Source organism: Cucurbita moschata, unplaced genomic scaffold (genome assembly GCF_002738365.1).
Source record: "Cucurbita moschata cultivar Rifu unplaced genomic scaffold, Cmos_1.0 Cmo_Scf00018, whole genome shotgun sequence".
Classification (NCBI taxonomy): Eukaryota; Viridiplantae; Streptophyta; class Magnoliopsida; order Cucurbitales; family Cucurbitaceae; genus Cucurbita; species Cucurbita moschata.
In genome coordinates, this window is record NW_019268534.1 from 1,748,032 (window position 1) to 1,771,123 (window position 23,092).

Sequence of the window (23,092 nt, forward strand, 5' to 3'; positions counted from 1 at the left end):
AGTAATCCTAATGTGGGAGGATTTGGTCAGGGAGATGCGGAAATAGTCCTTCAAGATCCATTACGTGTCCAAGGCCTTTTGTTCTTTTTTGCATCTGTTATTTTGGCACAAATCTTTTTAGTTCTTAAAAAGAAACAGTTTGAGAAGGTTCAATTGTCCGAAATGAATTTCTAAATCTGCGTATTTATCAACATCAAGTTCGTAAAAAAAACCAAATTTTTGTTGGCAATTCTCTAATTTAATTATGTATGATCACAAAATTATGAAAAACTTTTTCCTTGTTTTTGTTTATATTCTTTTTCTACCTTATTTCGGGAATGACTTGTACCGCATTACTAGTCATAGTATGGATATTGTGAGGAAGACTATTTTACCTCTTCTTTATTTCTTTGTTTTTTACAATGCAAATAGGAGCGGTGTATTCAAGACGATCTATTAAGTCTATGCCCTACACGATATAATCCCGTAACTCCCGTACATGAGACAATCTATTAGAATCGTGCATCATACGTTATGGCCCCACGTGATGAAACGCTTCAAGCCAAATAAATAAATACTCACCATCAATTATTGCAAATCTTATAATTAACCTATTCGTTAATTTATCTAAATTTAATCCATATATATTATTAATAAATTTTAAATCTATGCATTCTAATAATTTTTATTAAAAAAAAAATTATTGAGAGAAGGTCAATTCAGAGTATTTAAAAATAAATAAATCGACAATTTAAAAAAAAAATTATTTGCTTGTATATACATATATTTGTTAAGATTTTATAATTATTTAATTTTCAATAACTCTTAAAAATAATTTTTAAAGTATTTTTTTTTGAAGGTATAAATAATTATCGACATTAAATCTCAATTTTAAAAATATTAAACACCAAAATATTATAGTCTCTCATTAATTTAATTACTATAATGTTTTTACAAACTAACTAAAATTAATTATACGTGCCAATAACTAATAATAAAACATTATATTTTTATTTTTAAACTTTTGATCACCTTAAATTTTTTTAAATTAAAAATTATTATATTCAGTAATATCTTTTAAATTAAATTTAACAGAATAATAATTAACACTTACTTAACAATAAGACGTTAAATTTTAGACGAATCTAGTTATATGGTCTAGTTTAACCTCGTGAATATCAATTTAGATTTTATATTTTTTATTAATTTAAAATAAATACTTCTAAATTTATGACATCAATATACTTTAATTTTTTTAAAAAAACATTATGAAACGAATGAGGTATAAAACCATGTTATTAGGCTTAGAGTCTAAAATTATCAAACTATTTTTTAATAAATAAATTGGTCTAAAAAGATAATAAATAAATGTGGATAATGTATTGATTAAAAAAAAAACATTTTTTTTTTACAATTATGGATAAACTATTTTGATGATATGAATAAAGCTGGTGATGTAACATTTAATTGGAAATAAACTCAGATGTCATTGTTTTTTTGGAAGACAATGGAATATTTCTCTCTGTCGTCTGGTATATGAGTCGAGCTAAAATAAAATTTTACAATAGATGAAATAAAAATAAAAAAAAGAGAGAAAAATTATACAAAACGCGGCTGCTGTTCACACCAAAAAACCGGGGGAGAAGAGGGTGGGTTTTTTTTTTTTTTTTTTTTTTTTTTTTTTTTTGGTTTGGGAATTCCAGCTAAAAAATTGAAATCTACAATTAATGAATTTAGAGTTAACTCAACAGAGATCGAACCTTGCTTGTGCTGAAGATCGGTGATTTTGGGATTGTTTTATTTCATTCTATCTTCTTCCCAGAATTTCTGGTGGGTTTCTCTTAAATTTTCGATTTCGGCGTGGTTTTGATTTTAGTGGCGTGATCGGGTGGGATTGCGAGTGTTTTTGGGGGAAATCGTTAATGGGTTTTCGTGGGTTTTTTATTTTGTGAGATGGGTTGGATGAAGATTTGGGTTTGGATGTTTGTCAGGGCGACAAACGTTTGGTTTTGAGGTAGCTGTGTTCTTTGTTCTTGTTCTTGTTCTTGTTCTTGTTTTTTGAATGGGGTTTCAATGATTTCTGTGGGCGTAGGGATGCCGGGAAGGACATAGGGCGGTGCCAGGAGACATGGAAGATACTGAGCTTGAAGAAGGAGAAGCTTGGTCTTACCAAAACCATGAAGTTTTTGATTCAAATATCGACCCGGATATTGCTCTCTCCTACATCGTAAGCCTTTTGTTCATCTTGTTTTGATATTGTAACTTCTAGATTCTGGATTTGACCTTGTTTGCTGAATTAGATCTCCTTTTTCCTTTCCCTTTTTGAATGCTCATACTCATAGTTAGAGCCTAGTGAATAAGAGAGAATGTAAGAAACAATGAGAAGATCTTAGGTGAAGAAACTTAAACCGTTCCCCACTCGATCCCGTTCCGGGTAGACGAAGAATTTTGCGTGTCATTTGTTCTTGAAGTTCTGCTATGGATCTCTTGAATTGGAAGTCAAGTGTCATGGAGGAATCGTTATGGTTACCTCTTGTAATCTTTATGCTTCGTTTATCATCGGAGATGTAAGCATTGAAGTTAAGAGCGTTTGGTTGTTAGTGTAATGAATTTGTTTACTGTGGATGTCGGGGAGCGATTTTAGTATAATGACTATTCGTTGCTAGACAAGAACATTAGTCATGTTTGACTCGTTTCCCAGATAGAGATATCAAGAATCTGATATCGATGTGTTCTAAGTTCGTATTATATGTGTTTGAGGGATGTTTAACTTGTTCATCAGGATGTGAAAATTCAACATGTTCTGGGACACTTTCAGAAAGATTTTGAAGGCGGAGTCTCTGCAGAAAATTTGGGTATGTCGAACCACCGTAGGATGATGGATCTTTTTTGTTCCGGTGTATGCTAACTTTAGTTGTCGTTTATGACGTGAAAGTGGATGCTAATGTGCTTACTACAGGGGCAAAATTTGGTGGATATGGTTCGTTTTTACCTTCCTATCAACGGTCTCCGGTTCGGCCTCATTCAAGGACTCCACCGAAAGGTCATAATTGCAGTACATCTAGATCTCCCAATAATTTTCTGCAGGAGGTAAACTTGTTTTCGTTCTGCGTTTTTGATAATTGGCCATTCTTGATTGTCGTTGATGATGGCCTTATTGAGCATCAAACACGTGTTTCTATTCAGGTTGGCCATAATAACTCTGTAGTTTCTTCAACTACACCTCACTCGATAAGACCTGGCCCGCCTTCTACTAGTTCTACGTCACTGCCAATCACCAGAGGTTCGAATCTGAATGAATCGTCCAAACAAGAAGTATGCACATCTTTCCAGCATGTCGAAGAACTTGCTTCTGGATACGGGTGTGTGAACAATAAATCCACTACTTCTTCGGACCAAAAATCATTGAAGGTGCGAATTAAAGTGGGTTCTGATAACCTGTCGACGAGAAAAAACGATGCAATCTATAGTGGTCTTGGCCTAGATGTTTCACCATCTTCATCGTTAGATGACAGCCCCTCGGAAAGTGAAGGGGTTTCTCGAGAGCTTCAGGATGGTCCGTTTGAATCTCCAACTAGCATTCTTCAGGTATATTTGTCTATAAGACGCTCATAGTTTCTCCTTTTCTTTACTGCTACGATGAGCCTCGTTGATCGAATTGCAATTAATTCGTGGAGCAGATGATGACATCATTTCCGGTTCATGGAGGTCTCTTGCTATCCCCTCTTCCTGATGATCTTATTCACCTGACTCAGACGGGGAAGCCTGCAAGAGAGAAAAAATCTACTCGTGTCCAACATTACAATCGGGATCGGCCATTAGTTGGGGAGCCTTCTTTGAAAGGTGGTCAAATGTTAGTTGAGAAGAGAGTGTCGAAAGATACGAATGACTTCTTGTCCGAGTCAAAGAACACGAATAAGGACTTTCTGAATGGCTCGATTACGTCGAAAAAGACTTCAGAAATCGATACAGTAGCTTGTGAGGCGCTTGTTTCTAATGCATTAAAGCTTCCACTTTTAGCAAATTCATGTGCCATTGCAAGCGAAACAACGAAAAGTCAGAATGGGCCATCGGACGTATTAACGGAGGCAGATAAAATTGTGGCTAGGGACAGACATTTTTTCAATCAACTGGAAGACGGTCCAGCCGTAGAGCTTCCACTTGCTATAGAGGACGAGAAGCAAAGTAACGGGTCATCTGGAAAGGTCAAGGAGCCAAAAAAAGCCAGTAAGTTCGATGATACTTCGGTTTCTGCAAAAAAATCTGGAGAAAGCAAGAGGGACAAAACTATTGACTCGATCGAGGCTGCCTCAAGGGGAAAGAATGCTTCAAACGAGCTGAATACTAATCATAAAGCGCTACATGCACATAACAACATGAAATATACTTCAGGGAAGGATCATTCATTACCCGAGGGCAAAAAGAAGTCAAAGTTTAGTCAAACGGATTCTATCCCCAACGGAGAGGTCTCAAAACGTAGTTCGAAATCTGGCTCTTCAGGTTCCAAAACGAAGGGTATTAGTAAAGCGGACAACATTTCAACCAGAACTGAAATTGAAGATCAGAAGACACAGAACTTCAGAAAAACGAACGATAGATACCGAGATTTCTTTGGGGAATTGGACGAAGATGATAATCTAATAGATGCATCGGAGATGCCTTTCGAGGATCGACTAAATCATTCTGACGTATTTGAAAAATCAACGCCTGTTATTCCTGTATCAAGGGAGCGATTATCTGTTGTGAAAATTGGCAAGTCATTGGCTTCAAAAGCTTTTCCTGAAGCTGTCATGAACACTGCAAGTGGGACAGTATCTGATACAGCTCCTGCTGCAGTGGATAATGTAAATGGACAAGACAACTGGGTTTGTTGCGACAAGTGTCAACAATGGCGGCTTCTTCCACTGGGCACAAACCCTGCCAGCCTACCTGAGAAGTGGCTTTGCAGCATGCTTGATTGGCTGTAAGTTTGAATGCTTAAAGAACATACTATCATTCAGATCTTATGACCTTTAATCTATTGTTTATGAATCTGTAGGCCCGGAATGAACCAATGTGTGTTTAGCGAGGAGGAAACAACTAAAGCTCTAATAGCAAGGTTCCAAGCACCTGTTGCTCCTGAGGGTAACATTTACAGTAATCTGAGCGGAGTTGCGCCAGGAGTGGCTAATGCTCGGCAATCGGAGCAAAATCACCATCATTATGATTTCAATGCTTGGCCTGGTGGTGGGAAGAAGAAACACGGAGCAAACGAAAGACCGAGTGCGACACTTAAAGGGGATGCCCCTCAGTTATCAAACTCGAAGAAGCATGATGGAGCGATGAAAAGCAGGAGTTTAGATGATGTGAACCAGTTGCCTGTTGGAGATGAAGCTAATTTTCGTCATTTAAACAAGTCGAGTGATGTTCCTGTCGAGAAGCACAAGCATAAGTATAAAGAGAAGCAGGAATTTCACGATATCTTATCGGATGAAGGCATGATCTTTCTTTTTTTAGTACTGACTTCTTTTACTTGCTCTACTTGACAATAAGAATCTCACTTTTCGATGAATCATTTGCACAGGTGCTACGAAAGTTTTAAAGACTAAAACCCGAAAAGAGAAAGAACTCGATTACTCTAGACCTGTAAAGAAAGTCAGAACTGATAGTCTGGATATGATTGATGAAGACCAGATATCAGTGCACAGTGGGTCTGTTGTAAAAGTTGACCCGACCTCGAGCATTGGCTTTCCTTCTGCATCAGGTGGAACTAATAAGTCTAAAAGTATGGACCATTCTTCTAAGGACTCGAAATATAACATGAATGTCATCCACCGAGCGCCCAACGATAAAAGAGACGACAAACTACTGGGTGCTGTGGGTGATGATTGCCTGGGAGGATGTAGTGGTAGTACCAAAAGCAATTCAAAGAAGAGAAAAGCGAAAGCATCCTCGGATGTTCAAACTAATCCCGGGTCCCTTAACGGTTCTGAGCATCTCCCACAGAAGAGAGGTCCTGTTACGAGTGATAATGACCATAGGAAGGAGAAAAAGGCGAAGCTATATAAGCCTCCAGGTAAAGAATCCAGTGGTAGAAAAGAGAAAAAAGGTTCCCATTCTAAGAATTGGCTGCCACTTGGACAAGATGTAGGGAGCTCTCTTTCTCATCGGAGTTTGGACGGTGCCGATTCTTTGAAAAGGGATTTAGGAGCGATACAACCTTCTCTTGTAGCGACTTCAAGTTCTTCTAAGATATCTGGTTCACATAAAACGAAATCCAGCTTCCATGAGATGAAAGGATCGCCTGTTGAATCTGTTTCTTCATCGCCTATGAGAATACCTAACCGAGACAAGATTTTACGGTCATCTAGGGAAGGCAAGGATTTTCTGGATGCTGGTCGTACGAGATTCTCAGATGAGGAAGAAGAGGATGGCGGTAGCGACCGCTCTGGGACTGGTAGCAAGAAGAAGTCTGTTGTGGCTCATTGTAGGCTGTTAAAGTCCCCCTCGATCGATACTTTGAACAAAGACGCTAGTAATATGTCAGGGAAAAAGGCTAAAACTAAGAAGTCTTCTTCTGATGTCCTAAATTGTGACCTTCCAAATGGTAGTCTTGGCGGAATTGATCCTCAGCATCCTTGTAAATCATGGGCTGAACAAGTTCAGAATGAAGATAGACCAAACGGAACGAGATACAGGGGCAATGAAACGTATCCAGTCAAAAGCGGAAAGGATTTACCGTCACAGTCGAAGGACATGAATGGGAGCTATTGTTCAGATGTTGGCATGCACAAGGACAAGGTTCCTTATTCCCACGACGACTTGCGAGGAAGGTCTCATCCACATTCTGATTTGAAGGTTAAGAATGGTAAACACAAGTTACACGACAACTCTAGGATCAAATCCGGAGATGCAAGGAAGGAAAGTTCAGGAAAACTGTCCATCGAGCGGGGTAAACGAGACGGTGAATTAAATTTTGTCAAGCATGAAGGTCCAGATTCTACAGTAGATAGCACTTCCAAAGAAAACGTGATTTTGTCTGCGATGAAGAATCAGAAACATGACCGCAATGGCACTGCTTCAAAGAAGTCCCTTTTTCAGAGAAAGGATCAACTCGAAAAAGTCTCGGGAAAAAGTACACCGGTACAATTACCAATGTCAGGAGAACAGCGGAACGAGATACCGCATTGCCCCCCTTCAGCAGGGGGTGGAAAAGGAAGTGCGACCGATATTTTGCAAATAGACGCTTCAGAAAGTAAGGATGTATTAAAGGGGAAAAAGCATGCTAAGAATCGTCAAAAGGAAGCTCAGACCAATGGCTCACGACATTCCACCCCCAACGAGAGGATGCCCATCGATGCGCCAAGTCCGGCTAGAAGGGATTCCTCCAACCAGGCTGCTACCAAAGCTATGAAAGAAGCCAAAGATTTAAAACATCTTGCCGATCGTTTTAAGGTTACTAAACGCATACATTCCCGATTTGGTCTTTATCCGATCTTCGTATTCTAATTCTTTTTATATTCTCCTCAGAATACGGGGTCCAATCACGAATCCTTGGGGTTTTATTTCCAAGCAGCCCTTAAGTTTCTTTATGGAGCTTCTTTGCTCGAGTTGTCCAACAACGAGACTGCCAAACAGTCTATGCAAATATACAGTAGCACCGCAAAACTATGCGAGTAAGTCGAAATAATATCTTCTGTGCGTGCACCAAGATTCTCGAGAACCAGAATTTACTCTCTTCGTTTTTACACGGCTTCTTTCGAGTTATAGTTTAGATTTCCCTGCACGCTTTTGAATTACAACTAGATGTTTTCTTTTGAAACTATGTCGAGTCAGTCAAAATATGAATACATAGAAAGTTGGAAGCTTAGGTATCGTTTCTTTTATGTGAGACTCTCGTCCAACATTTTCTCGTGATTTATTCTCTCCTCGTATTAGGAAAAAAAGTGGTAATGATATGTTCTTCGACTGCTCGGGGGTTGAGCTTTTCTTTATCTTCTCCCTTTTGATGTTCGTAGGTTTTGCGCACACGAGTACGAGAAAATCAAGGACATGGCTGCTGCTGCTTTGGCATACAAATGCATGGAAGTAGCTTTCATGAGGGTGATTTATTCTTCACATAACACTGCCATCAGAGACCAGAATGAGTTACAGAAAGCCCTGAAAATGCTTCCCTCTGGTAATAAGAACGAATAGACGTGAAATACGCTCAAGCTATTTGTTAATAACATTCTTCATATCGCTTTCTGGTACGTTTTTATCAGGAGAATCTCCATCACCGGCGTCTGATGTCGATAACTTAAATAACCCTGGCACGGCAGACAAAGTTGCTCTTTCTAAAGGTGTCAGCTCGAGCCAAGCTAATGGGTCCCATGTCATCCCTGCTAACAACCGTCCCGATTTTGTACGGTTGCTTGGTTATGTATGTATACTTCGAACTTTATACTGGTTACTTTAATTATATTAGATAATAATATCTTGTTCGACGGGCTGCGAGAGGGAGGGTCGGTATTTAAAATTACCACATATAGTCGATGAAGAGGTTTTTTCTTTCCTCTACAAATCTCTACATTGTTGAACACAAATATTTGAGAAGTTCTTCCCTTCCATTGCTAAAAATAGTCCATTCGTATCTCGAGCGACGAAGTATACTTATTTTGTGTATTCAAGTATGAACTTTAATATTTCGATGATGGTAATTTACAGGCACAGAACGTAAATTTCGCCATGGAAGCATCGAGAAAATCACGGATTGCTTTTACAGCTGCAAATGCGAGTTCGGTGGGGACAACGAGTAAGGACGGTATCTCTTGCATCAAGACGGCTCTTGATTTTAACTTTCAAGATGTAGAAGGTCTGTTGGCTCTAGTACGGATTGCAATGGAGGCAATTAACCGTTGAAAAAACTGATTATAGAAATGATTTTTGACTCGGGACTTGTCTGGTTGGTATGTTTCTTTGAGAAGCATCGATGCGAAAGGCAGAAGAGACCGACCACGTTACACGAAAACCCTGTTGATAGCATGGTTACAGCCTTTTAATGGATCTCTCTGTACATTGTCCTGGTGCTTGGCTGGCTAAGGCTGCTTTGCCATTCGTTTTAGACTAGGAAAGCACGATCGGCCACGAGGCTTCTGTATATGGACGTTCTGAGACATGTACCTGGAATATTTACGATCCAAGGTCACGATCCTGTCATTGTGGGACGTTCGAAGTCCTAACGGTGGAGCTTGTAGGGACTTCAGCATCCACAAGGAGTTACGTTTGTCTGTCCTATTGATTCGGTGACACGTCAACGTTCGTTTCTTGATTGGCCATGCCATTCTCGTACTTGGGTCGTGCTAAAATGCTGTTGAAGGGGGTTAAGACAGGTGATTATCTCCTTAATACAGTAATCAACTTCATTAATCTTATTTAACTCTGCTTTTCTCCTAATTGCAGGTTTTGTATTTTACGTTTTCCTGTTATTTATGGAACGGAATAAATAAATAAGACGACAAATTGTAATAACATCGTCGAGTACATGCTCGTAGCTCGTAGCTCCCAGCACGACTGTCGTTTGAGTTAATTTACAGCAGGTTTGTCATCTTTTTGTGTGGCAGTTTCTGTATATTTCCATGCATTAGTCATTGAACCCAGTTTATATCAGTTTAAGGTACACAGTTCTTTTCTAGAGAAGGATGAAAAAAGTGATGGGGAAGAGGGGAGCTTACCATCCAATACAATCAGCTGGAACTTGCAATAATCATGGTAACTTCATCTTTCTTACTAATCATGTTAGACGCTTAACGCTTAACGTAACGGCTTTAGCCTACCGCTAGCAGATATTGTCCTCTTTGGGCTTTCTCTTTCGAGCTTTTCCTTAAAATTTTTAACACGCGTTTGCTAGGGAGAGGTTTCAAATTGGTAGGACGATACAGAGAAGATTAGCATGGCCCTTATGCAAGGATGACACGCACGAATTGAGGAATGGTCCAAATTTTTTTGGGGAAAAAAAAGTAGAAGTTAGGGTGGCCGAGTGGTCTAAGATGCGTTTTGAAAACCTTGAGGGGAAGCTTGATAGGGGAAGCTTAATGAAGATAATATCTGCTAGCGGTGGGCTTGGGCTGTTAGACTTAAACTTCTCAAGGTTTTTAATACGCGTCTGCTAGGGAAAGCTCAATGAAAATAATATCTGCTAGCGGTGGGCTTGGGCTGTTGGACTTAAACTTCTTAAGGTTTTTAAAACACGTCTGTTAGGGAAAACTCAATGAAGATAATATCTACTAGCAGTGGGCTTAGGCTTAGGCTGTTAGACCTAAACTTCTTAAGGTTTTTAAAACGTGTCTATTAAGGAAAACTCAATGAAGATAATATTTGCTAGCGGTGGGCTTGGGCTGTTGGACTTAAACTTCTCAAGCTTTTTAAAACGCGTCTGCTAGGGAAAGCTCAATGAAGATAATCTTTGCTAGCGGTGGACTTGGGCTGTTAGACTTGAACTTCTTAAGGTTTTTAAAACATGTCTGCTAGGGAAAGCTCAATGAATATAATATCTGCTAGCGGTGGGCTTGAGCTGTTAGACTTAAACTTCTCAAGGCGTCTGCTAGGGAAAGCTCAATTAAGATAATATCTGCTAGCGGTGGGCTTGAGCTGTTAGACTTAAACTTCTCAAGGTTTTTAAAACGCGTCTGCTAGGGGAAGCTCAATGAAGATAATATCTGCTAGCGGTAGGCTTGAGCTGCTAGACTTAAACTTCTTGCTTCTAAGGTCTCTCCTCGTTCTTCGTCCCATGGTATCATCTATTTTCTGGAGTGGTATCATCTTCTTCCAGAACAATATCATATTCGTGAAACTGCAGTCGGCGTTCTTTGGATTTTTCGTATCGAGAGCGTCCCTCTTGAGGTGGATAGCTAAATGTCTTTAGAGGCTCTTAAACCGTTCGATAAGCAATTCATTTTCCGTATCTTGGGAGGGAGTGGAGTTCGAGGGGTTGGTTCAATTTAATTCTTCTTGATGGACATTCGTTTTCATTCAGTCTTCGTGCTTTAAAAAGAATCTCGAGTAGGTCCTTGAACTTTCAATCCAATGTAGCGGAAGTTAATATGCACGAAAACGATGCGTTCGGCTTTGGTTGTTTGGTAATGCTGATTGATATCTCTCATTGCAGGCTGCTGTAGATTCTGATGTTGGTGGAGATGGCTGAGAACCCAATTTTGTTCATAGGCATTTGATTCATATTATGACGATGGTCAATAAGATTTTTATGTTCATCAATTATTGTAAGTTATATATTTTTTTTATGAGAGCATTTCATTTTTTTTAAGATACTTTTTTTTAATATATAATTTAAATTTTGAGATTCGAAATATTGATGAAAAAATTTACTTGGCCGAGATCCCACATTGGTTGGAAAGGGATACGAAGTATTCTTTATAAGAGTGTGGAAACCTCCTTTTAAGTGTGTTTTAGAATTGTGAGGATGACGGCCTTAGTTGTTACCTAATTTTTTTTTAATTTTAATCTTAAATATTAAAATTTTGCTAAAATTTGGTTAAAATGGGTTGGAATTAAATTATTATTTTATTAAAATATTTGACTAATTTAGAAAAAAGAAATGATAAATATAAATCCTAAAATTGATAATTTAAGGTTTTTTTTAATATCTAATTATATTTTAAACTTTTTAGGTAGTTTTAGTTCAAATAATTGTTTGAAAAAAAGTATTATTACGCGTCTTTAATAAATTATAAAACATATCTATAATATGACAACAAAAAAAAAAAATCATAAAATTTCACCTCATTAATAATTAAATTTAATATGACAAAAAAAAAGTCATAAATTTTCACTTCATTAATAATTAAATTTAATTTAATTTTTACCTCATTAATAAGTTTTTTTGGGCTTTATTTGTGAAATTAATGACTAATTTAGCAAATTAAATAGAGGGTATAAATTGATGCAATAAAATAAATAAAAATTTAATATAACTAGTTAGGTTTTATATAATTATTATTATTTTTTCTGTTCAAGCCTAACTCAGTAAACATATATATTAATTATCATCAATGCGATTATTTTATTATTTATTTTAGAGGGTAAATTATCATTATTTTTTATTAATATTTTAAAAAAATTTGTTACACTAATAAGAATAATAAGTAAATTATTATAAATTTTAAATATTAAATATTTACTGGATAATTAACTTCTATTACCAACGTTAAATATTCTTTCTATTTTTAAGAGTATAGTAGAGTTGGATTAGATCGTAACCTTCTTATTCTAAGGTGGTTAGATTAACAAAAAAAAAAAAAAAAAAAAAACGAACATATTTACGAAGCGTGCGATATGTTCCCACGTGTGGTAGATTGGGCTGTGGTTTGCTGCCCCGGTAGTATACTGTTATATACGCAACTCTTTTTCTCCCTCTATCTCTCTCTCCTCTTTCCTTGAGCTCTCTCATTATCGAATGCCTTTTTACCTCGTTTCAGGCCCTAATTTATTGCCTCAACCCATACTTTATCCTTCGCTTTGAGGTTTTAATGCTTATTTTTTGTTCAATTTCGATTCAGAAAATCGAGATTTCTGGTCGGCAATGGAGGTATTGAAGGATGATTTGTCCAATTTGGAGATTGGGAATTCAGCCGAGTCGTTCCAGAAATTTTTGGACTCTCAAAAGGATCTCTTTCGCTCCCAGGTCGATCAGCTGCAGAGAATTGTCGTCACGCAATGTAAACTCACTGGCGTCAACCCGCTCTCTCAAGAGATGGTGCGTTTTTTCTTTGTATTTAATTTAGCCTTGAAATTGGTTCTTCAAAACTAAAATGGACGCCCAATGCTTTCCAGTTTAGGGATAATGGTCATGATTTCATGTACATTTTTATTTGTATAATCATTGTTTTTTCGTGCTACCGAATGGAAGGTGACTGCGGAAAGAATTTGGATTTCAACTTTAAGGTTTTATTGCCTTTTTGTATTGTGCTCTCTTTCTTTCTGGGGTATGCACAATTGACCTCGTTCGTCCTTGCCAGTAAGGGCATGTATGTCTATGGTTTCTATGTTTTGGTTTCATAACTTACAGTTATCAGATGATGTTAACAATATCTAGGGGCATGAAAGATGAGAGGTCTTGTTGGCAAGCTGCTCGGAATATTAGTCTACTAGTTGAGCGTGGAAGACGCTATTTATTGAATTTATATGAAATATTTTATGAGTATTATGTGTAGCTGTACTTTGAATGGAAGGTGGAATTTTTGAAGCGCTTCCGTGTTGATGGTTGAAATGAAAAGCTAAACTTCCTTTGGAAGTGTGCCATTTTAGTTTTGTTGTAGCCACTTTGGTTTGCGAAGGGTTTTTGAAGACAATGAGAATTCTTTTGATAGTTTTTGTGGTATTTTACATTTTTTTTAAAGATAAAATGATGTTGTACACTACCTATTGTTGGAGTGCTCTATACAAATATATAGTTTTTTGAAAATCATACCCTTTTCTGATTGACTTAGATTGGTATGTGTTCTTTTAATAGTTGCTCTCCTACTTATTTTTGAGTTTAGGATGAAATTTTTAGTTTATATACTTTTATTTGCTAAATGCAAGTATATAGAGGTCTTTCTCTTGTTCTTGATGCAAGTTATGCTTTCCCCTTAGATGCTTTCAATTTATTAGTTCAAGATAAACCTCTGCTAGGCTTCACATTTTATCTCTTAGTTCTCACCACAATGCAATTTGACATGTTTATGATCTTTAGAACTTAAAAGTTCGGTTTCATGGTCAATTTTAAGGTGCACAATAATTTTATTTGATAACTGACTTCATGCTGTTTTTTGTCCAAGCACAGGCTGCTGGTGCTTTGTCAATTACAATTGGTAACTCCCGACTTTGGACTATCACTTTGCAAAGATGTTTTTCTTACTCACTCGCATAATAGAAAATCTGTTAAGTAAATGAAAATAGTACGGTATCAAGTGATTCAGTTTCATTATCAGTATATTGTTATCATATTCACTTATCCCCGTTTTCCGTTTTCAGGAAAAAGACCCCGTGACCTGCTCAATCCCAAGGCTGTAAAGTATATGCAGACTGTTTTTTCTATTAAAGATGCACTTAGTAAGAAAGAATCCCGAGAAATCAGTGCCTTATTTGGTGTCAAAGTAGCACAGGTTTGATATTCTTCTTGGTTGTCCATTCTTTAATCCGATAGTTTTGTTTTGATTGGTTTTATATGGTTTTTTTACTAAGAAACACAACTTTCATAACGGAGAGAAAATTATAGCAGCCAACCGTAAAGAGCCAAGGAGATTACAAAAATTCCTTCAATTGGCATTGTTTAGGAAAAAAAAAAAAAAAAAAAAAACTATAGTTACAAAAGGAGAAGAAATTTGTAAGAGCTCCAATGGGAGAAAAATGATCTCTGACCATCCTTCTCTATTATATCAAGACGTTCATGTAATTTTTTCTTTTTGGTTGGTTATATTCTGTGTTTGCTGGTTGTTAGGTCCGTGATTTTTTTAATAGCCAACGCTCAAGGGTGAGGAAACTAGTCCGTTTGTCGCGGGAAAAATCCATCCAATCTAGTTCTTGCAAACAACTTGAAGCTGGAAGGATTGCAATAGACAATGACCCCAGTATGCCAATTGATGCAGTTCCCTTGAACTCTGCTGCAGTGGTTCCTTTTAACTCTGATGCACCAATTCAATTGAACTCTGAAGCTCCAGTTCCTTTAAATATTGATACACCAGTTCCCTTAAACACTATCAAACCAAGTAATGTTGATAATGGACCGTCCTGTTCAACACAGGATAGTGAACTTTCTGGCATAGATGGTATAGATAAGCATTTTGTTCAAACTATATTTAGTATGATGCAGAAAGAAGAAACATTTTCGGGTCAGGTTAAATTGATGGAATGGATCTTGCAGATACAAAATTCTTCAGTACTATGTTGGTATTATTCACACTACTCATTTGGTTGGGAGTCTGTATTTTTTTTTGTTTTGTTTTGTTTTTCTCTTCTTGTTTTGGTATCCATTTCCCTCATTATGCTATCTGTTTGCATTGTGTTAGGTTCTTGACTAAAGGTGGTGCAATTATTTTAGCAACTTGGTTAAGTCAAGCTGCTGCTGAAGAACAAACAAGTCTCCTTCACGTAATCCTTGAGGTATATGGATCTCATTTTTAGGTATCTTATGTGGGTAGGATTTTGTCTAGTGTAGCAGGCTTTTAGCCCTTCGATGCACAAATGAAAGTTTTTAACTGCCTTGTGTTGGTCATCTTCATTTAGCTTCTGTTCTATTATTATTATTGTTTTGTTGCTGGTAATATATATAGCTAACTTTGGACCATAACCTTAACATTGCTTGTTTATTCCTAAGTGATATCATTGTTCAAGTATTTAGCAATTATATTGTCCCAAGTTGAAGAATTATTACTTGAGTATTTTTTGATGGCTCTTGGTTCTCGACTCCTTCATTTAAATTCCCCTCCCCGTGGGAGTGGATTAGGTAGTAGTTTCTAGCTTTCTGTCCCAGTGACCATGAAGATGTTAAGGGAATTTTGCATTTAAATAAAGAATCCCTGCATTACAAAGAATTGATCTATATTATTCTTTGCAGGTTTTTTGTCATTTGCCTTTACACAAGGCTCTTCCTGTACATATATCAGCGATACTTCAAAGTGTTAACAACTTGCGATTTTACAGAACTTCAGGTATGATTTTGTTGTCTGGTGTTTGCTTTTGTGTTATCTCCTCTCTTCTTTGTTGGAATGTATCATTTTGTGAACTACAACCAGATATGATCTTACACTAAATGCTCCAATTGGCACCTTTATGTGCATGTTAATTGCTTATTTATCATTAACGGAGATAGGCTTTTTGTTAATTGCTCACATACATCTTAAATTACTTTTTGTGGCCATTTTCTCATTGATAGTTTGTAGTCCTTTTATTTTTCATTATTTTTATTTTTTTATTGCAGGAGGTAGAGGAGTTCCCTTAGAAATATTTGTAGCTATATTGCAATTTTTTTTTTTTTTGCTGCTAATGAATTAGCTATGTTATGGTAATTTTGCTTCATGTGGAGATTTTCCAATATCCATGACCTTTATTTGTGTTTGCTCGTTGAAAATATGTTTGATTGCTTCTATTCTGCTCCTGTGAATTTTTGAGTCTCATTTTCTGACTTGAAGATCAGACATATCAAACAGGGCAAGGTTTTTATTGTCAAGATGGAGCAAATTGTTGACAAGATCTCAAGCATTAAAGAAACCCAATGGCATGAAACTTCTGACCAATTCACAAACAGATATGATTCTGAAACAGAGGCATGTACATATTTTTAACTTATTTATTTGTTCGTGGAAATTAGTAACATTTGTCTCATTATTTTATCATTTTTTTGCAGTATTGGAGACATTATGTATGACGAATCATGGAAGTCGAATATTGATGTACCCGTAAGTTATTGGGCTATCTAGATTTAATTTTTTAAGCATTTATAATGTTTTGGAATTTCATCAACTTTTTCTGCTGTACAGGAAAATTTTTCCTCTTCAATTGTAAATGTGGATAACACGAGGTATGAATTTGACTAAATAACGTTCAAGTCCTCCAAAGTTATTGTTTTCTGCTGGCTACCAATTGTGTTTTCTCCTTCAGGAAATTGGAACCTCGCCAAGCGTTGAAACTGTTGCCGGCCTCTTCGGATGATTTGCATCGCAAGAATGTCCTCGGTTTATCTTCATCCAGTATCCTTGGAACAGACTCTGACTTTTTAATATTAATGCCTTTTTTTTATGATTTACGTTGGCCAATTTGAGTATAGTGGAAGTGTAATTTTCCTTACTAATCATGAAACCTTTCCACTAGGATTGATAACAGGTTCAACTACTGGTTGAAAATGAAACATTATTCTCATTGATGTTGTAAAAAGTCAATACAATTATCCAAAAGAAGAAACAAAGTCAAAACTCTTGAATCAAACTGTAGATACAAAGGGTCCCTAAAACAAACTAAACCAATTTGAATTACCAGAGCCTTACACTACCGAAACTCACCACAAAGCTCTCCAATTAGATTGATAATAATTGGAGTATTATTAAATAAACATTTAGTAAGAGAACAGAATGAAACTTTAGCCAACTTAAAGTCTTCTTCCCATCCCAACTTTCTAAGCAGCATTCTCCATAGTGTTTACTCCCTAAATCTTTGTCTTTTCCAGAGTCTTTGACCATTCAATAGCTGTTCAATATTGCCTTCAGCCTCTTCATCTAAGACCCAGGACACCTGAAATTGCTGTCATAACTGAAGCCTAAAGGTTTAATTGAAAGAACAACAGAAAAATAAAGGATTGTTTTGATATATTTACTACGAACTATTTTGTAGACTAATCTAAAATTGTTTTATGTTGTTTTTTATTTCTTTCTTCAAGTTCCAATTTGAAGATCACCTTTTTCCAAGGGCAACGATACCTTTCTGATAGACTGTTTTGGAAGCTCTTTTGAATAGAATCTTTGGAATGTTTCTTACATTAAAAAAGAAACTCACTCCCCAACTAAGTAGACTGCTGATATATTTTTCCCTTTTTTCTTCGTCTCGAATATGATCCCTTAACTTTCTTTCAAAGTTCAACACTATCGTCCATGGGATATGAAAAAGGGGCGTTTCATGAGTTGCCAGTTGGGAAACTAGAAATTACTGGATTAGCCAAAGGCAGGAGTCCTCCTTTTTAAATACTGAATTTCTTTTGGTTCTCCAGTTTCCTCAAAACTTCTTGTTCAATTTGTTTCAACTTTCCAGAAATCAACCCATTTCTGGGTCATGGATTAGTTTACGTATGGATGATATAATGTTCTCCTCTTGTGAGTCATTAATTGGTTTTAGTAAACCTGTTTTAGGGTTAATAACTTTTTACTCATTGTACTTGGTCGTTAGTTCAATAAAAAACCACGTGTCCTTCAATTTATCATGTTGGGCTTGAATTTTCTTATTTACGCTGTTTCTGTTTGATTGTTCCAAAGTAATTCTGGGTATACCGAAGAAGATTTTCTTTGTTGCCCTATGGACATTGTAGAATTCTTTTGACATAAATAATTAAAGGTTCACCCAACTAATAACGTTTTTGCATTGATCAATTCATTTTGGTAAATGGAGCGTTTAAAGTTAATTTCCTTAGCTTGTTAAAAGGATTCAGAGAACGTAGAAAAATTCAGATGGTAGAACAGCCTGAGCAGAAAAGTACTGCCAGAAATTCGCAGGCTCCAAGAACTTCTCCTGTGAGTCGAGGTCGGCCAATGTCTACTGATGATATTCAGAAAGCAAAAATGCGAGCACAATTCATGCAGAGCAAGTATGGGAAGACCGGTTCATCTAATGGACGTATGAAGTCTGAGAATGTAAATAAACCATTACCTTTAGTTTCCGGTGCATTGTCTCCAGCACCTAAAACTTCCCTTCACCCCAAATTTGAGGACCAGAAAAAAGCTATGGTGCTGTCTCCAAAAATCAGTAATAAGGTTGAAACCCCGCTTCATTCAAAGATTGAAGTGGGCTTCAAGGATTCGCTCGGGGAAAAATGTAAGAGGGTTCAGATCCAATGGCGGATGCCACCAGGTTCATTTTCTTCAACACTCTATGCTTCCTTTATAGTACATATTTCATTTTAAAACGATTGTATGAACATGGACCATTGTTGCATGGGTTAAAAACTTGGAGATGCCACTTATTTAGAAGAAATTATGTTGGCTCGGTATATAAACATGACATAAAACATTTATGCGCTGTTTTCCGATAAACTAGGCACGATACAGATGTGTTGGTTACTATGATTTGAAAGGAAGCTCTTATTTATTATGATCATAGGTCTCTCCCACCACCCTTTGCTTGTACTAGTACACCAAATTAACAAAAACTATATAGTTTTCCATTAGAAAAAGAGAAATAGGTCCTGCATTATGAACAAACTTTTATATTTTATTAAATTCTTAGATGCATGTACTACGGACATTTCTTTTTATTGTCAATGTTTTTAAGTTTTCGTTGAATTGAACAAAATTTGAATCTGATAACCCGGCAAGGTGGGCATCCACTCGTAACATGTATGAATTGAACTAAAAGACATGTGACATCCACGCCTTCATTCCATCAGATTTAGATGACAGCTGCAAGCTAATGGTATAAAAAAGAAAAAAGAAGTATAATGCGTAGAGATTTTCAATTTGATTTGTTTACTTTTTTCCCTCCCTGAAATTATAGAAAGGTCTCTTTCACTAGACTCCCTACCTTCACTCAGCATACTTGCACTTTGCACCTTTCCATGCACGGGTTTCAAATGGGCAGACCAGATTTCCAACCTTGCAAACGACCTGGAGATAAAAAATACAGGGATCGAAATCTTTAAAAAGTAAAGCCTATTGCAAGGAAAGGACTAACTAACCTGGAACGTTAACTGGAGTCATTTCTATACTTACAGTTTTTTCTCTGTATTTATATTTTTTATGCTGGTAGCATTGGTTTCTGAATTTTCTGTTAGTGGGTCCAATACAAATGTTAATGTTGCATTTTTGACATATCTTCGTTATTTGGTGTTTGAGTACAACTTATATTCTATACGATCAAAGGGAAACTTCAGAAGGGATGATAGGTGTGATTCTCCTAGAAGCAAAAATTGAAGAAAGATTACTTTATTCTATTGATCGTATAGTAACAAATATATATATACACACGCACATTACTTTTTTCAACTCAGAAGGGATGATGGTGTGTTCTATCTCCTTCTTTTTTTTTTCTTTTCGTGGGGGTAGAGGGGGTGGGTTTGAGTTTTGTTCTCAGCTATCGCTTATCCAAACTGTTTCAGGCCATCGAGTACAGGGGTCACTTATCTGTAATAGTCACAGATTTAATACAGCATGTTCTTTTTTTTTTATTTGGGGGGGGGGGNGGGGGGGGGGGGGGGAGTTGGTGTGTGTGGTGCATGGAATGCAGCAAGCCAAATCTGCTATGGAGTACAATTTTGTTACACATTTTCTCAGTATAATGGATTGTGCTTATAATCAGCTACCTTCTTTAATATGGTAAATGTAGTGTGATTGAAATATTGCTTTTACCTCAGTTTGAACTGTCTTGGTTTGAAGCTGAGGCTTTTAATGTGCAACCAATTCAATGTAGAGCCATATCGAATGAACAGAGCAGTCAAATAAGCAAGAGAAATTCCAAAATAAAGTTTTACTTTGTCAAATACGGGACTCAATACAGGGAATTCTGTGAAGTGGCCTTAAACACAACAATATTATGTTGCCTGCAGTTAAACTTGACAGTTCAAGATGATATTAACAATAATAAATCTGAGTTATGGCTGTTTTATCTGCTCTTATGATGGCGTGCGATTATCATTCTGTCGAACCATCAAATGAAATGAACTACTTTTTTTCCTGTATGGTGTAAAAGAAGTTAAAAACCGAATTCATCTGGTGTTGAAGAGAGATTTCAATTCACCAGTTTTGTTGATAATGCATTCTTCATCCTGTATCACATATCTTTCCAGATGAACGATGACTCTTCTTAGTTTGGTGACAGTTTATTAATTTTAGGATCATAGTAGTTGACCACAGATACTTCTGTCGATTCTCTGGTTTTATTTTATGATATCTGTCATGCTTATTATTTCACAGCTTGCCTCACTTTATTTCTATGTGCAGAAATGAAACACAATGATCTCTGGCGGGTAGGCGGTGGCGAGAACAGTAAAGAAGCTGGATTCCAAAACATTAGGAACTCTAGAGAAAAGGAGACTTTCTACCAGACCATCCTTGACATACCATCAAATCCCAAGGAGCCATGGGACCTTGAAATGGACTATGATGACTCTTTGACTCCTGAAGTTCTAACTGAGCAATTACCTGATAATGAAAGCTCAGAAACAGAAGTTCGTAATCATGTGGTGGATGCTGCTGTTCCATCAGAGGTGATCTCATCTCAAGATCCCAAGTCCAATGCAGATGAACCAGATCTCGAGTTGCTCGCTGTACTTTTGAAAAATCCAGAATTAGTTTATGCTCTCACTTCTAGCCAAGCTGGTAATTTGCCTGCCGAGGAAACTGTAAAGCTGTTGGATATGATTAAAGCAAGTGGAGCTAATAATTTGGGCAGCGTCAACAGGATGGAAAAGGCAGTGGAGAAAGTTGAAGTCTCTCTTCCATCTCCAACTCCTTCGAGTAACGCTGGAACGGTGCGTGACTTAGGCTCATTTTGCTGCTGTTGCAAAAGTACTTGCAAAAATGTTGCTTATATTTTGTGCTTAACCAGATTATTGTCTGTTTCATCAAGTCAAACTTGGGGAGCAAATAGCACCTCTTTTTTGTTTATTTATAATTTCTGGCTCGATATTAACTCAACTTCACCCGTCCCCGACGTATATATGGCTGCCAGTGTCACGTCAATGATTGTTGGGTCTTCCTTCACCTATTATTTTCATGATAAATTGGGTATCGCTCAATCAAACTTATTTATGAGTTTCCCACTCATAGCATCTCAGTTCTTAACAGGGATTTTGGTCTCTGAGCTTTTCCCCTCCCCCCATGAACCCTAATGCTTGCCTTGAATGCAAGCTTTTGGAACAATTCTTTTACAAGCAAACTTACTAAAAGTTATTTCAAAATTGTGTATTTGCTGATGATTGTTTTCCCCTTAAAATTACAGAGTGGATGGAAACCAGCAGCCTTGAGGAATCCTTTTTCACAGCGAGATTCCATTGCAGAAAGCAGAGTAGCACTCGCTTCCCCACCAGTTGATGCATCAAGCATTGCAGTGTCGCGTGTTCCAAACCAACAACACGCAGCTATGCCATCAGTGTCCCACCAGCTTCCTGCATCAGTTTCTCAATTTTCACTTCCACAAACTATGATCAATGGGCGTCAATCCCATCATGTACTTCATTCTCACCAGCACCAACAGGGCATCGTAAACTCTCCGAATGTTCAATTACCGAACTCGGAAATAGCCTTGGCATTGAGGAGTTTCCCTATCACCAATGAGCCCCTAGTTAATCAACTAACAGCAGCTGTCTCTTCAGTGAGAGTAGAAGGTGGGAATGTTGTAAAACCTGTTACTTTTGCATCAAACATACCAGAAAGAGTACCAATCTCATTCCATTCGCCTCCTTCTCCGACCCCTACACGAATGCCACTGATACAGCAGCAAAGGCAGCAGTCACAAATACAGCCATTTCGGTCTGAGCATCCACATCAAACTCGTGTGAATATTTCTTTACCACCCTCTGAGAAATCAGCCCCTAGTTTAGGTTCTTGGAAACCAAGACAGCAGGATATTGGTTCACACTATAACTCTGGAACTAACCAAAGAAGTGACAGTAAATTTGTTGGAGGATCCATGGCGGCAAGAGGAGGCCCTTCATGGGGAAGAAATGAATTTGAATCATGGAGTCCTGAGAACAGTCCAGTAAGGACTCAGGAGTATAGCAGGCCGGACAAAAGCATCTCAGAGCCCAGAACTAATTCTGGACGAAGCTATGGGCCTGCAGACCAGCAGCAGAGACAGAGGAGTCCATATGGATATCAAGAGCAAAACAGACATGGAACCAACAACAACAGGAGGTGGCGTGATCGGCAATTTTGAAACTGGGAATTATTGTTTCAGTAGGACGAGATTTAGCTGAAGGAGCTCACAGATGCTTGGTTTTGGCTGTTAAAATGGGTATGAACAGCATTGAAAAAAAGGTGCCTCTCAACGAGAATGGGTTGAGATTGCTGTTCTGTGTTCTGCAAGTTTATATACTTTCAAGGCTCCCCAAGTAACACAAATTCACAATGGCCGACCGCGACCAGGAAGAGTATCCCTCTTCGTGTTCTTCGTGTTCTTCGGTGCTTTGGCTTTTGACCTGTAAAATTTAGTTTTGAGGAGATTGAGTTCGTAGGGGGATTGGGGTATCATTCTTCATATATCAATTATTACTAGTGTTCTTCTCTGTCTTTGGAAGTATGCTCTGATGAGATCATTGATCTTCCTATTCTCAGTCTAACTCTGAAAGAGGCTTTTCCATTAGCTATCCAGTAATTTCCTGAGTTGTAACCATCTTTAATCATTATCATAAATTACTGATTCTCTCAACTTATTATATTTTATGGAAGAAGTATTTTTGTGT

At 37.2% G+C, this 23,092-nt stretch overlaps 2 protein-coding genes and 1 non-coding gene across 5 annotated transcripts; all 3 read left to right on the forward strand.

Annotated features, from left to right (window-relative positions):
- The first annotated feature begins 1,545 nt into the window (after positions 1-1,545).
- LOC111455990 lies at positions 1,546-11,260 on the forward strand. 3 transcript variants are annotated; one of them, XM_023097666.1, is made up of 15 exons: positions 1,546-1,628; positions 2,072-2,206; positions 2,762-2,834; positions 2,939-3,069; positions 3,166-3,567; positions 3,660-4,942; positions 5,018-5,454; positions 5,543-7,413; positions 7,489-7,634; positions 7,977-8,137; positions 8,223-8,380; positions 8,665-9,329; positions 9,400-9,536; positions 9,608-9,708; positions 11,105-11,260. In XM_023097666.1, exons 2-12 carry the CDS (start codon positions 2,108-2,110, stop codon positions 8,857-8,859), a joined length of 4,956 nt encoding a protein of 1,651 aa, XP_022953434.1. In that variant the 5' UTR covers positions 1,546-1,628; positions 2,072-2,107; the 3' UTR covers positions 8,860-9,329; positions 9,400-9,536; positions 9,608-9,708; positions 11,105-11,260. The 3 variants fall into 3 exon arrangements, with proteins under 3 accessions (XP_022953434.1, XP_022953433.1, XP_022953436.1); XM_023097665.1 differs by lacking the exon at positions 1,546-1,628 and adding an exon at positions 1,640-1,809; XM_023097668.1 differs by lacking the exon at positions 1,546-1,628 and adding an exon at positions 1,818-1,993.
- Positions 9,838-9,942, forward strand: LOC111456655. The gene has a single exon (XR_002712802.1). It is a non-coding gene; the product is annotated as a U6 spliceosomal RNA (small nuclear RNA).
- A 1,094-nt stretch (positions 11,261-12,354) lies between the features above and the next one.
- LOC111456139 (homeobox protein LUMINIDEPENDENS-like) lies at positions 12,355-23,058 on the forward strand. Its single transcript, XM_023097914.1, has 13 exons — positions 12,355-12,709; positions 13,778-13,805; positions 13,969-14,099; positions 14,435-14,883; positions 15,003-15,096; positions 15,551-15,644; positions 16,130-16,259; positions 16,340-16,391; positions 16,473-16,513; positions 16,594-16,682; positions 18,121-18,546; positions 20,631-21,160; positions 21,631-23,058. The coding sequence occupies exons 1-13, from the start codon at positions 12,536-12,538 to the stop codon at positions 22,564-22,566; spliced, it is 3,174 nt and encodes a 1,057-aa protein (XP_022953682.1). The 5' UTR covers positions 12,355-12,535; the 3' UTR covers positions 22,567-23,058.
- The last annotated feature ends 34 nt before the right edge of the window (positions 23,059-23,092 follow it).

Bases quoted from the DNA above. Each gene is read 5' to 3' on its own strand.
- LOC111455990 (XM_023097666.1), top strand. From the start codon at position 2,108: ATGGAAGATACTGAGCTTGAAGAAGGAGAAGCTTGGTCTTACCAAAAC. The intron at 3,568-3,659 runs GTATATTTGTCT...TTCGTGGAGCAG, and splicing joins CTCCAACTAGCATTCTTCAG to ATGATGACATCATTTCCGGT. The intron at 8,381-8,664 runs GTATGTATACTT...GGTAATTTACAG, and splicing joins TTGTACGGTTGCTTGGTTAT to GCACAGAACGTAAATTTCGC.
- LOC111456139 (XM_023097914.1), top strand. From the start codon at position 12,536: ATGGAGGTATTGAAGGATGATTTGTCCAATTTGGAGATTGGGAATTCA. The intron at 14,884-15,002 runs GTATTATTCACA...GCATTGTGTTAG, and splicing joins AATTCTTCAGTACTATGTTG to GTTCTTGACTAAAGGTGGTG. The intron at 16,514-16,593 runs GTATGAATTTGA...TTTCTCCTTCAG, and splicing joins GTAAATGTGGATAACACGAG to GAAATTGGAACCTCGCCAAG.